Source organism: Falco naumanni, chromosome 3 (assembly GCF_017639655.2).
Source record: "Falco naumanni isolate bFalNau1 chromosome 3, bFalNau1.pat, whole genome shotgun sequence".
In the NCBI taxonomy this organism is placed as follows: Eukaryota; Metazoa; Chordata; class Aves; order Falconiformes; family Falconidae; genus Falco; species Falco naumanni.
In genome coordinates this window covers 104,264,608-104,279,392 of record NC_054056.1, presented here as the reverse complement: position 1 = coordinate 104,279,392, position 14,785 = coordinate 104,264,608, and the positions used below count along the sequence as shown (strand labels likewise).

General features: G+C 43.9%; 1 protein-coding gene across 6 annotated transcripts in view; it reads left to right on the top strand.

The window, feature by feature from the left end:
* The first annotated feature begins 2,814 nt into the window (after positions 1–2,814).
* TMEM65 (transmembrane protein 65) overlaps positions 2,815–14,785 on the top strand; it is a 37,641-nt gene continuing 25,670 nt past the window's right edge. For 4 of the 6 annotated variants that reach the window (XM_040586445.1, XM_040586446.1, XM_040586443.1 and 1 more), the window contains exons 1-2: positions 2,815–3,340; positions 6,401–6,640. In XM_040586445.1, the coding sequence (XP_040442379.1) occupies positions 3,013–3,340; positions 6,401–6,640 (568 nt within the window). In that variant the 5' untranslated portion in view covers positions 2,815–3,012. Of the gene's footprint in view, positions 3,341–4,503; positions 4,698–6,400; positions 6,641–14,785 lie in introns of those variants that run through there. The other 2 variants (XM_040586447.1, XM_040586448.1) reach the window with 2 other exon arrangements.

The following is a 14,785-nucleotide window of genomic DNA, read 5'->3' as shown; positions in this document are numbered from 1 at the left end:
CTAGTATTTCCTGCCAATCTCCATGAACAGACTTGTTTCTCAGCTCTGCAGTCCTTAGAAGCCCTTGCAGAAATTCTGTTTGAGGTGGCTGGCACTTTTCAGCTGATTTCTACATAAGTATTTTTCAAGCTTTTAGGGCTAAATATCGCTGAATTTTCTGTGTAGCATTTTAAACTATGTCCTCCTGCTTCTTATTAGTTTGGTCACTCATGAAATCATGTTAGAAGAAAATTAACCTATCAGCAAGAAAACAAGAAAATAAAGGGGAACTGCATTTTTCAGAACGCTGTGAGGAATAGGCACTTCAGCAGCTTCACAAGCTCTGCTGGAGTGTCAGGGACTAACGCAAGTCACTCTACACCACCTGCTGAATTGAGTTAGTCAGTCTGATTAATTAAAGTGTCAGTTTAGCCAATGGCTTCAATTTCATTTTTTCACAAAATAAAGGTTCCAACAAAGAATTATGGAAAAAAACTCTTAGGTTGCCTAGTTAATTTCCCATCATTGCAGAACAGACCCACCAAAGACATTTTTATTCCAGTTTGTTCAATGGCGTTTTAAAGGCTTGGAAAGGCATAAGCCACACTTGCTGCCCACAGAAGAATTTAGTCTGCTAAACCCTGATCTCTGTCTTGGCATATAAGTAATATGTTTATTTTTGTAGTAGTATTGCAGCATGTCTACTTGAATAATGCCCTTGCACCTCTCCATATGGTTGATATTCTTATACAACAAATACCTAAAGGCTATGTTACAACCTCCCCATTTGCTGTCATTAATTTCATATTAATTTCATCAGAGATCCACACTGGCACAGGGTCCTGTCTGTAAGGAAATCCTTTAAAGACTGGCATGATAAGACTGCCAGCCCCTCCAGACAAAGGAGCTCTCCCCTTTAGTGTCTGGAAACACCTGTGATGTTTCAAGTACTGTTAAAACACCCCAAGAATAATGCAAATGCAATCATCATTTCCAATAGATGTACAGCGTGAATGGCATGGGCAGCGTTGGTGGGAAAGGCAGGAAGTCTCTTTTCTTGCCAGGTATCAGTGTTCCTTCTCTGACCTGTCTTTGTAGTCTAGTGTAATCAAGCTGTGTGAATAGAAAATAAAATAGAACATAGGTAATCAGAAATACATCAAACTGAAGTATTAGAATTTTGGCATCAGGAAAGCCTGCTTTTTCCTTATTTTTCAGGTGGTGTTTTTTCAGGTGTTTGGCAATCCCATTGCATGTCCTGCATTTCTGCGTAGAAGCATCTGTTGTTATTTTAAAAGCTAGCTGATTAAGAAAATGTTAATGGCATCTTTGAACACTTTTATGAACTCTGTCACTACAGTTCTCTGGAAGTGAAAACTATTAGTGACTGCGACATTGCCCCTGAAGAGCAGCAGAAGATACCATTTTTCAATAAAATGCCTGGGAAGATAAGTACAGTTCTGAGCATCATCAAAGGCTTAGTGGCTCAGGATCAGAAGTAAGCACTGGAAGAGTTACAGAACTGTAAAAAATGTCGTCTCAGAGGCAGGATCTATTAGATGCGTGGCAAAAACACATTTAACAGGAAATAGCCAACATCCATCTATTTCCACTATTTCTCTAACAAGGTAAAAATTAAAACACTGTATATGAGGCCTTTATGACATATTTTCTGTATTTCTGTGCTCACTTTCTTCTCCCTCTCTACAGTACCAATACCATATATAAATATGCGTATTGAATTCACACTCTAGGTAAGAAACCTCTGCTTATCATAAGATCTTTGTCTTTTTATACCATGCAGTAACTCTGCAGCAGTGGAACTGGAGCGAAAACACTGCTTTTGCACGTAAAGTCTTAGTTTCTCCCTGCAGAGAAGGCAGCAAGGAGAAGTTAAAACTTTCTGCTTGCCTCCCTCCAAGGCAGCAGCAGACTCCCCCGCCAAAGAAACTCCCTGGACAAACATCCCCACTCCAGAAGTCTGCTACCTGTGGTATTAAAAAGAGCAAGACACATAGCAATAAATGTTGAGTGCCTCCAGAAATTACTTATCTTAGCATTAAATGAGCTAGGTATATGAGCTGATTGTGGTTGTGGTTATTTAGGTTCTGTGTAGTCTCATTACAAAATCTAATACTTCTTGAATAGTACTTTGAAAAAACAGGACCTGGATTATTCCCTAGGATGGTGTAGGTAGTGGGGAGGTGTTCAGACCAAGTGGCAGAACACTTTAAATCTGGTTTTTGAACATACTCTGTTCCTGAAAGATATAATCTGTATCCTAAAGGTGTATGTAAAAAAATGCAGCCGTTTTGGGTGGCTCAAACACAATGCCTGCCAACCAGTTAAAGAATACAAACGTTACACGCAGCTAAAGCGGACTGAACCAGACAGCGGGTATTGCAACACCGCAGCCCTCCAAAGCAAAGGGCCTGGGAAACGGCAAGGACCAGGAAAACCTTGTTACTCCGGTACGATGCCGGAGTGTCGCGGGCCGGGGCCACACCTTTCGTCGCTGTAAGGCGTCCTGTGTGCTTACGGGTACCTTAACAATAGATGCAGCACTCGAGAGTCGGGGGGGGGGGGGGGAGCCCTGCCAAAGGCCGGGGCCGGTGCTTAACCCGCGCTACCCCGCGCCCCCCGGCCGGCCGCGCTCCCCTCAGCGGAGGGGGGGGACGGCCGCGCGCGCCGCCCTGAGAGGGCAACACAGGCCGCGCGGCGCCCGCCACGCCCCGCGCCTGCGCGGCGCCGCCCCCTGCTGGCCGCCCTCCGCCCCGCCCTGCGGCCGGCGCGGGGCCATGGGCGCCAGCGGCTGAGACGGCCCGGAGCGGCGCGGCGCGGCGGGGAGCGGAGCGGAGCGGGGGAGCGCGGGGCGGGGCGCGGCGCCGCCGCCGCTGCTGGCGGGAGCGGCCGCGGGGCGGTGACTGGGCGCGGACTCCCCGGCCCGGTGGAAGGAAGCTGCGGGAGCGCGGCTCGGGGGACTCGGCGGCGGGTGTTTCTGGCGGCCCGAGCGCCGCGCCCTTCCCCTGCCCCATGTCGGCGTGGCTCGGCCGGGCGGCGCTGCTGCTGGGGCGGCCGGGGGGCCCCGCCGCTGCCGCCGCCCCCTCCTCCTGCCTGGGCTCGCTGCGTGGCCCGCCGCGCTGCTGCTGCCGCCGCCGCCTGGGTAGCCTGCGGGGGGGCGCCGAGGGGCTGCTCCTCCCGCGGGGGTCGCGGGCGCTGGGCACCCACCCCAAGAAGGAGCCGATGGAGGCGCTGAACACGGCGCAGGGGGCCCGCGACTTCATCTACAGCCTGCACTCCACCGAGCGGAGCTGCCTGCTGCGGGAGCTGCACCGCTTCGAGTCCATCGCCATCGCCCAAGGTGAGCGCCGGCTCCCGCAGACCCCGGCCCCGGGGCCGGCACCCGCCGCCCCCCCCTCCCCCGCGCCCCGGGGCCGCGCCGAGGGCGGGCGGGGCGGGGCGGGGGTGGCCGGGCCGGGGCTGAGCCCCCAAGTTCGGCCGGGCCGGGTGCTCCCGGCTCGGCCCGGGCGGCTCCGTGGGGCGAGGGGGCAGCTCCGGCAGGACGGGGCAGCGCGTGTTGCATCGTACCCGGCTGTAGACTAGGCACACCACCCCAAATTTAGTTTCCAGAAGCATCTGCAGCACCCTCAGAACTTCAGACGACCCACCGTGCCCGCTCCTGGCCCTATTGGCATCTCCCGAGGGATTGGGGGACGGCGCCGGGGCTCCGTTCTTGGGCATGGCAGTGGAAAAGCCTGTCTCCTAAAATCCCCCTGACGCCCAGCGCAGCAGTAAACTGGTTTCAGACCTCTTAGGAGGCGCGGGGCGGCTGCTGCTGCTGCTTCTCTGAGAGCTCATTCATGAATTACAGTTCCCTGCACAGGGAGCTGCTGGCATCACCTCTTGCAAGTGTTGGTTCTTCTGCGGGAAGGTGTGCCTTGTGCTGGGGAGGCTTGTAGATGTGTCTCTGAAGGTAGTGCTGTGCCATGCTAATTAAAATAATTCACAGTGATTTCTTTTTTTCTTCCGACTGATCCAACTGATCTTGCCAACTTGACGCTTTTCCTTAAACGAATCAAACCTGACAAAGCCAAATCCTCTTTAGTTGCGACCTCAGTACTCCTGGTTCTGACGCTCAGCCGTAATTTACAGCCCCTGTTGCGACGAAGATGGTGGCGGGTACTCAGGAGATCAGTGTGCATTTGATCTGGGCCTCTTTGTGTCTTTGGTAGTGCTGTGCCCTTGGGAAGGGCATTTCTGTGCCCTGTGGCTCTTCTGTCCGTGTCTGGAAGAAATCTTACGGTGGGCAGAGAACAGGTCCAGGGGTCAGCCATAGGAGAGCTACTTTTGTGAAGAGACAAAACCTTTGCAGGTACCTCTGGGTTTGCCGATAACCACACGAACTCTACTGTTCCTAGCGAGATCAAGAGTAGTTTGCTTAAGCAGTTCATTTTAGGAGCAGCACTCTGATTCGCAGAGCGTGGATCGGTTGTGTGTGTTTTCCAGTGTAGTGGGAGGTATGCTTTGAGCTGTAAGTTGACACTAATTTTTGAATACTAACAACTAATACGCTTCCTAAATGAAGCCGCCTCTGCTTCTGAAGGGTTCTTGCCGTGAGGTTTTTGTGTGGGTTTCTATCTTGGCAGTTACTTCTCAGGTGAAACTGGACTGCTGGCACTGCTTCTGTGGCCCTGGAGGATGGTGCGGTGGATATCAAAGTGAGACTTTTAAAATGCATTTCAGTATAACGTCTCAAAGTTTACATGGAGATAGTTCAACAGATGGTCCTATTTAGTTTTGTTTCTCGGTTACTGTTAGCTATAATATGAAAGTCTGTTTCTGTAAAATACTGTGACTTTCTGATGCTTCAGGATTTAGAAGGAGTAACAAAAGCATTAGTTTGAGTTTAGAGACTTTACTGCATGGGATCTTCTTAGTAAACTGCAAATTTATTCTGCTACTGGAAATTGCAGTTCACTTGTGCTGAAACCGAGCACTAATCCCACTGGAGAGATTGACTGAACAAAATCTCAGCTGTGAGCATTGTAGTCTTACAGGTGAGGGCTGCGTGCAGTGTTGCGATGCCATCAGACCTCTGTCCTTGGAGTCAGATTCTTGAGCAGCCCATCCTATAGCTTGATAAAGACTTTTTTGAAAGTAACTTTTTCCTTTAGCTGGCTCCATTCATATTTTTTTTTTACCAGACTGCAGCATGGTAATAGCTGTCAGCTCTTTTAATTCTAAGAAATGAGATTTTTTTTCCTGTGTTGTGGAAAATGAAAAATCATAACCAAGGAGGGCTTCTGGTAAGTCTGTTGAATAAAAAATCAGAGGAAATAAAAATCTGAAAACTATAGCATGGACCTTTGTACATTCCTAGATACTATAGTGAACTAAAACCACATGAATAAGAGGAAACGTGGCCCAGAAAATCATTCAGTGCTGGTGAAGTAAGTGCTCTGCTTTCATGAGGTGCACCCACCATAGCACTGAATCCTCTTTGGTGTGCATGTGTGCAAGCTGCTCTGAGCTGAGGAAGGGAATGGTAATGCCAGAAATCCCTGGGTGGGATGGATTGCCCGTAGCTGTTTGTGGTGGGTTGTTTTTTTGTTGTTTTTTTTTTTTTTAGAGGGTTGATAATTACAGAATTCAGATTTTATGTGAAGAAAGGCAGTGAATGTAGAGCCAGGCTCTTGGGGAGTGTTGGATGTGTATCATCACTCTCAACACCACGGAGTACCAGAAGGCAAAGTGGATAGAAGGGCTGCACTTGAAAGAAAATTATGATTTCTGGCCTAGATGTTGATATTCTGTACTTAATTTTTTAATTAATTAATCTGTACTGTGCTTTATTGTCGTTAGATAATAATTTGTACGTTTGCTCTTTCCTGCTGTTGAAATGCTGACTGTGTAGGAATGGTCCAACAGGTAGACAGGTTGTGATTGTGAGTAGCAGATGGGTAGTTAGAGGTATTTGTGCCCTGCTTTCCAAGTACTTCCTTCAGTCTACTAGTGTCACTTTTTGATTTTTTTCAATCAAGATGAGATGGTTTTAGAGATGCTGGGTTTCTTCTCGATCTTCTCGTTTGATGGCAACATGCTGCAGCTCCTAGTAACTTATTCCTTATATAAGGTTGCTCGTTCTACTTTTGTGTTTCATTTCCAATGAAAGTGATCCAAATGCAGCCTTCAAATTCACTGAGCAAATTCCTGTGTCCTGTTTGAGCCTGGAGAATCAGTCTCTCCTTAATCAGAAAATGCCTATGCAGTTTTGCCACTGTGCTTAAGCTTGTTTTGTGCCTGTGATCTTTTCATACTTCCATATGGAAAGGGAGGTCTTAGTCCGTACCCTTCTTAACACAATCCTTACTGGGTTAAGTTTTGACCTTCTTCCTTCACTGCCTCTTCTGTGCCCTAACAGACCCCATATCAGCTAGGGGAAGCTGGCAGCAATATGGGGAGACCTGGGCACAGCAAGAACCAACTGGGGCCTGTTCCTCAGCCCATTCCCAGGCCTACCACCAGAAGGATGCAGTTCCATCAACTAATTGCCCTAGCGCGAAATATGACAGGCCACACTATCTGTGGCCTCCGCTAATGGCAGAGGCTACAGGGAAACCCATCTTTTGCTGCGGCTGCTACGCTGAAGGACGGTCCTCAGGTAGGTGAGTCGTAGCTGTTGACCTGTAAGTTAGGTGAGTCTGAAGCGTTTTTGAAACTTAACACATCTGCTTGCACTGTAGTCGCAAAAGTTGTAGGTGAGGAGGGGTCCGTGAATATGTTCCTGCTATCACATTGTCACCTGTCCTACCAGGATGTTTATGTCTGGGCTCTTAATGCTCCCAGATGCCGAGCACTAGCAGTCAGTTTGAGCAGTTTAGCTTATTAATAAACACAGAGATTCTTCTGTGCATCAGTTGGAAGGCAGAGCTCTATCTGTGAGCTAGTGATAAAGGATGGGAGCCTGAGCTGAAGGTAATAGATGGGGTTTGCATAGGAGAAGCTGGGGGGAGGGCTATGAAACTGAGTCTTGATGGAAGATACTTTGAGAACTGTCCTGATTTAGACTATAAGCTGTATCTTACTATCTTAAAGTTTAGTCAAAATATCACTAAATTGCTCTTTTTGAAGACAGCTGCAAGACCTTCTCACCTGGATTTAGTTTTCCTTTTTCAAGTTTTTTGGTTTGGTTTTGGGTTTTTTTCCAGTCTTGTGAATAAGGTCTCACATTTTCCCAGGAAAAGGTTTGAAACAAAGTTTTTAAATTTCAGCTTGTGTTTCTTGTAAGCATGTCGGCCACACCAGATGAAGATGATGCATGTGGACTTGAATACAAACATTTTGTATTGTTCTTTCTCATAAATACAGGAACACTGAAGTAGCAAGTAGGCCAATTCTGTTAAATATGATAGTTCTGCTTTCCTGTTCATGCTTCATAATCAAAGCTTAGTTTTGTTGGCAACAGTCAGTCAGATCTTCCTTCCTGTCAGATGCTCCTTTCTTGCATGGGGGAGATGAAAACGTAGAAGTCTTACTGGCAATGTGAAGAATGATTTAATGCCTCTGACCTTCTATAGCAATTTTCCATTGTGAAAGAGTGGTATTAGAAAGATGAGGTAACTTCTTTCTTAAGGAGCTTATATTCAGGTTTCCTGCCTTTAGTTTTCAGTGCATGATATGAAGTGATTCATGAAAGCAGTTCTAAGCAGTGCAGCAAGCGCAGTAACAAGGAGGAAAAATGCTGAAGGGTTTGACTTGCTTAGGTAAGAAATACTAAACTTAGCATGTCTGCTGCGTCTTCATTTCTTCTAAGGGTACTGTTCTTATCTATGCTGTTAAAATATTCTTGAGCCCAGATGTAACCACTTTCCATTAATATACTGACACGATGACTGTCTAGGGCCTATAAGAAATCTCAGGTCTTAATAGTGAGAGGATCCGTTATTTTCCCATCTTTTGTTGCAAAGACAGGAAAACAAATCCTGTTTTCCTGTCTTTTTGTACATATACATAGAATATATTAATATATACCTTTGTATATAATTTATATAAAATATATGTATGTTAACATGTAATGTATGTACATTGAACACAATTCCTTGAAAGCACCACATTGCATTTTATAGTTTAAATGGAAGGCGCTTGTGATGTGATCACTTAATAAAAGGCCTTCTGAAGTGTAATTGCTTGTTTCTCTGCCTGTTGAGGTTGTATATTAACTGGAAAACATGCAGAAACCCAGTAGCAGTGCAGTCTTGACAGCTAGTTTTGTTGGTTTAATTTGCAGGTCGTGGAGAATTCAGTCTCTAGCTAGATTCTCTCTGAAGGCACGTATGTCATAAACCATACATGGTTTTATAAATAATCTGACCAAAAGCGTGCATTCTGATAGAAAATGTTCATAATTTCAAGTTACTGCATCTTATCCCTGCTTAAAAAGTTAGTGTGCAGGTAAAGGTCACCACCTCCATGTGTTCAGTAGGGCTGACAGCTGGGGCAAGATCTCTGTGGGAATCTGCAAGCTTTTACTTTGGTGTCAGAAGAAACACCTATGGTTTATGATTGGGTGTTCAGACTTGTGAAGGGATAGCTTAGGAAGTGTTTGAGCCTAGGTGCCTCTACTTCCACAACTTTAAAAAGAAAAGTTAATCCAGAAGACTGCAGATGTCATCAAAGACAGACAGATCTCACTGTGGATTTTAGGCATTCCAAGCACCATCTCCTATGAATAAGATTCCCTTTGTTGCATGAGTCAGACACTTCTTGCTAATACGAACAAACCGGTTCATCTGCCATGGTGGTTTAGAACCACTCAGATTTTAGTACCCCTTTTTAATAGAATTTGATCTGTGTTAACACAACAAAGCATAATTTGATCCTTATGGAACTACTTGTCCTGTTTGAAGAGTGATTTCACAGTGCAAGTGTGAGGCTTCTTGCAAGGACCACCCAGCCTGCTGAGCTGGGGGTAGAGGGAGCAGTCTTGGCAGCATGCTGTGGCAGCTATGATGGCACCTGGTGGGGATGGTGTTCTCTTCCTCTCTCCTCTACAGACTCAACATACGCACGTGAACTCTGAGCTGTGTGTGGAGAAGGATCATCTACCTCTCCCTTGCTGTTGACCTAGGTCCAGAAACTTTTTTAAACTCCAGTGTTTGCTGTTCTAGGAAAAGGCTGCCTGGCAGACCGCTGGCAAGCATCTCATTTGCAAGTTTGAAGTGCCCCGTCAAGCTGCTAAAATGGCAAACTTGCTAGCCTGTCTGTGTGCAGTCCCTTTGTTGTCTTAGATCATCACAGCATACGCCAGGGCTATTGCTAATCTGACCGCTGAGCGAAAAATGCTCAGTAGTGAGAGGAATATAGTCTTTCAGATGGAAACACATGCTACTTCTCTTTTTGCTTCTGAAACTTCTTTTTTTTTTGCACACACCCCCACCTCCCTCCAGTCATGCAGCCCTCATGAAGGAAGAGTGCTACACAGATTCTACTGATCATTTTCATTAATGCCTCGATTTGGAACTGTTCTGTTTTCAAATGGTGGTCACCTGTGTAATGCAAAATATTTTATTAAATGGGATAAAATATACTTATAAAAGACTTCTCACCCTAAATGTCAGTTAATGCTAATATTGAATCTTAGCCATTTATTTGAATTGATGCCATTTTGCTGGAGGGGGAGGAGCGAGGAATGAGTTGTATCTTTTTCTAGTTGTTCTGACACTATTTTTCCTAAACCTTGGTGAAGAGAGGGAGAAGTCAGAAGCTGTATTCAGCCCTGTAGCTGTCATGTGCTTCTATATCTGGAATACTTGATGCATAAAACTGATGTGGTTTTCCCGGGCCTCGATGCTGAAAAGCAGGGCTCTGCCTTCTTCGGGGAGCTGGGATGGAGCTTGGCTGGGGGAAGCTGGGTTCCCGCTCTGCTGACAGCGATTATGTAGATGCTGTGACCCAGGATAAGGCTGGTTGATCAAGTGAACCCTGCAGCTACTCTGGCGGGTAACAGGTAGAGGCAGGAGTTCCACCTCCTTTTTATCCATAGATTGGGTTTTCACTTATGAAATTCAGTTAAATTTGTTCTAGATTCTCTCTTCTTACGCCTTTTTTCAAGAATATTGATGTCCGTTATCAGAAAAGATGAAATGCATGGGAAGGTCTAGATGCTGCATGGGGGTGCCTTATTTAAAAGATTTAATACTCCTGAAGTCCTTTTAAGAGATATGCCCCATTCCCCAAGAAACCTTTCAGAAGTGAAAGTATAGTTTTAAAAAAACCCAACAAAACAATTAAACCTCAACTGAATCTCAAAACTTCAAAGCAAAAAATAGTGCATGAACAAAACCTCACCTCCTAAGTGTGCTCTTGGGTAGTAGAAAAACCTGTTTCTGGTGTTCATTGTAGCACTTTAATGTGTTGCATTAGTCAGTCAGACATTGCATGTTTTTATTGCAGTGCTCCTTCATGTTTAAGCTTTATTTCAAGTGGATGTGCATGATCTTTTTGGACTTCCTTTTTTGAGTAACAGTAAAACTGCAAATTTAGGTAGCTTACAAAAGTTGGATTCTTCATCATGTCATCTCATTGCACACATGGTATCTTACGGAAATGTTAACTATATATAGAAATTTTCATAAAATTTTAACTTTGAATAAATTTGGTAATTCTCTTTTTCTGCTTTAAATCCTGTTTGTGAGGCTTATTCTATTTGCGCTAGTACAAATAGTATTTTGGGACAGGGCCATGTGTATATTACTTAAGTATTAGAAGGGGCTGAGGTTTAATGTCATAAACAAGAAATTGGTGCTTGGTCACTTGCGGTAAAACTAACCTGAAATTGTTCTCTGCAAATGTCAAATGTTACTGTAACTGCCAACCTTTGAACCACGTTCGGCAAGGTACTGTTTTCTGAAAAACATGTTGGTTTTGTTGTTGTGGTTGGTTTTCTTTCATATTCTGAAATTTTATGTGCTCGTATCACTTAAAGCAGGTTCTAGTCTGAGTTCTCTGCTTAAATGCAGAATCTTTGCTGTGTGTTTTTTGCGGAGGAGAGCCTGCAAGTGTTCAAGTGGAATCGGTGTAAGACTTAGAGAAATCCAGTCTTAGTATTTGTAAAGGCTCTTTCCTTGCTGGCTGATACTCCAGTATTGATCGGAAGATTTTAAAATAATGACTTACTGCTGTCTTGCTTTTGAAAACTTGTTGTAGCGTCCAGATACCCTAAACCACTGGTGCCACTTGAGAAGCCAGCGAAGGAGGTAGTATCACCAGAGACGACCAGTACTTTTGGTACAGTAAAAAAAACCCAAACAAACTACAAAAAAGTGTGTTTGCTAAGATGTGGCATTGCATAAGGCCAGCAGGCTGCTGGTTTGACAGACTTTCTGCTTGCTTGTTTTGATGCAGTTAGCATGTATTGCTACCAGGAATAAAAGTACAGTTTTTCTTTATTAATACAAAGGCTTTTGTCTGAAGAATTTAAGTGATCCCCATAGCACTCCAGGGACTTACTCTTAATGTGACCAAAGAAGTGTTTCAAGTCTTGTGGGAACTCCTGACCTATACCATAGTATCTAGATAATACTCAACCAGAGACATCAAACTGTGAAATAGCTTCATTTACTGAAGCTCAGTGTCATCTACCTTACGCCTTTTCCTAGAAAGGTGTTGTGCATTAAATTACATGGTCCAAACATAATGCAGAAGTAATATTACTGTTTAAAAGTATCATTATTTAGTTAGCTGCCTTGGCTCTTCTCTGCAGTTAATGTTTTAGACATAAGAGAGAAGATTGCTCCAGTTAAAATGTTTTCCATCGTTTGCATGTGTTTAAGCATGTGATATGTACAAAATAGGGGTCATGCATGAACAACTTCTAAATCGTGAATTAAAAAAATATCTAAACCTTGAGCCATTGTTCTTCAACTGTATGTGTCTTGTGTAAAATAATACATTTTATAGTTATTAGGAGACAGATAATGCTTTTAGCTATCTTGTCTGGTATGAGCGGTGCTTTTGATTTAGGTCTTTAGGAAAGATCATTAGAAACGCAACTTTTACTTACAATACAACTTAAACCTTTCAGTGTGATAATTTGAAACACTTGGATCTTCTGTAATAGGCATGAATGAAATGTATCATGTTCTGTGGACACAGGGGTACTGTTTCAGCATGTAATCAAAATTAAAATTAAGTCTACCAGTTTCTCTAAGAAATTATTTAAAGCTTACTCATTCAAATGAAAACTTGTAGCTTTAGTCAGCCTTATTTATTATTTAATCAATCCAAATAAGGAACTACTGAGGCAGCTGGTGTGTCCGGGAGAAAATCTTTTCTAAAAACTAGTAGGAAATGGAAAAATGAGATAAGTGTACCATGCAAACAGAGTACTTAAGGAAGCTCTCTTTGATCTCTCTGGTGGTGGTTGGTGGGTTTTTTTACAAGAAGTGGCTCATATTGGGGAGGGCTGAACTTGTGTGTATGGGCTGTCGTGTGCCCCCCTCCTTCTTTCTTTCTCCTTAAATTAGCACTGTGTTATTTCAAAAACCTGAAAGCATATGTTCTTGTTTCTGTTTTGTTGCTGTGTGTGAGAACTTCCTTTAACATTGAACGAGCCCCGTGGAATTTTTGGGATGTGACTAACCCATGCCTGAAACAAAACCCTTGCTTCCCCTGAAACACTGGGAGCATTTTAAGGCAAAGGCCACAAAATTCCATTTTTAACACAGCGGAGTGTATATTCCATCCAGAACTATGGGATATGAATACATAGCTTTTTTCCAGTGTTCATTTACTTTGGATTCTTAGATATTTCTTAGATGTTAATTATTAATAAAATATCCACTCTAGCAGCTGTAATACATACTGATACTCTGTATGCTTTGGCTGCGTCGTTTGCCAGTTTCTGTTCATGTATGATGGGCTCATCATGTTCGTTGCTTTTTGGGTATTCCTTGAGGGGTTTTTTTGAAATTTAATTTTGACAAACTGAGATCCTTCAGCTTTTGGCAAATCCTGACAGGACTTTTTTTTTTTTAACCTGCATGTTTCTCTCTAGATAATAAAAAGCAAATAGGAACATACATAAGACTGCAGTATTATGTGTTTGGAGACACAGCATGTTCTGTATCAACTCTCCTATCACCTTAAAGCAGATGTAAGGAGCAAGTGGCTTGTTTCATTCTCTCCTACTGCTTGTACCCAAGGATAAAACCTTTCCTCAACACGCTTGCTAAATACTTTGTAGCTTTTAGGGTCTCAGATAGGAGCACAGACATTTCCAGAATTAAAACTTGCCTTACTGTTTGGCAGTGATCCTCATGAAAGGCTCCTGCATGACCCTGGGGGAAGGATGAAGCCTTGAAAAAATCTTTCTCATGTCAAAAAGGATGGAGAAGTTTGAGAGAAAAAGGCTTCTACAGTGAAGTCAACTTGAACTGAGAGGAGCCAGAGACATGAGTCTTGGCAGTGGCCCAGGCTAGTCTGAGACCTGTCAGCTGGACACCAGCAGTTCTTTCAAAAGTTTCTGTGAAAGCTTCAGGCAGAGTCAGGAGACACAGGATGGGGTCTGTGATTCTTGTTCATGCCATGGACAGAGGTCTGTCCGCTTTGGGGTGCGTTGTTGTGTATAAAGCTGTATTGCCACAAAACTCTAGTATTTTCTTCAGGTCCAAATGCTTACCGTGAGCCAACAATTGTTGCATTTTGACCTGCTGCATTTTTCTTTTAGATAGCATCCGTTTCTGGTTATTGTACTGTTAGGATAACTTTTTTTGTTTGTGGCTTTCAGTTTTTTGCTCTTGATAGCTTTTGACTCCATGCAGTGATCAATCCTTTACTGCTGGCCAGTTTGCTGTAACTCATCTTACGCTAGGAGTATGAATCGCTGATCTCCATTAAGATGTTACCCCATCTTTCATAGCAATCTGAACGGGTAGAAATTGTGGTTTATTTGGTTTCATGGAAGACTGGGGAGAAATGTGCATGTGATAAACCAATTTCTTTACCCCACTGCTCTTTTAAGTGCCATCAGCTTGTATTTTCAGATCGTAAATAGGCTTTCAATCCAGCTGTTTCTTTGCTTCATTAAGTCCTGGCAACAGGCTGATTTTAACAAAGCACAAGTATAGCTGTGTTGTTACAAATGTAAAACCAACCATTTTGTTCAAGGGGAAGAGATGTAAGAATTGCTGGCTAGATCCACAGCCGTCTTGCCTAATAGAAGATTTTTGCCAAAGAGAAGAGATGGGAGAGCAGCCTGAAATCCAACTCCCCGCCCACCCCCCACCCTTTGCCTTTTTATTTTATGGAGTAAAGTAAACAGTTGCGAAAACGTTGGACAGGCTTCTTGAGATTCAGTGTCCCTCTCCCTGCACGGAAGGAACATAACAAAGGTGTGTCTGTGGTTCTGATACAGCACAAATGGCCTGTGTTGAAGATTAATGGCTCCAGTGAGAAATACATGTGACTTGTTTACTCATTTATTGGTTATGGTTTATCAGAAAGAAAAAAGGTCTTTGGATTTGTAGTGTTTTCACTGTTGGTTTACTTCTCTGGTTTGGATGTTAGGAACCTATTGTATCAGCCTTGTTCCCATGCTTAGATGAGTTTTTGCAGCTGGATGCTAATATGGCAGAGTTCTATGGTGATTTGTGTCTGACCTTGTGTTAAAACCTCAGGTTAAAAAAAAAAAAAAGCAAGCTCACTTTAATTATTCTTTCCCAACCTCAGAGGAAAAGCATTCACCTGGCTTCCCCGCCGTGGGATAAGAGCATGCACAGATGAGCTGTGGACAAGCTAACGTGTAGTG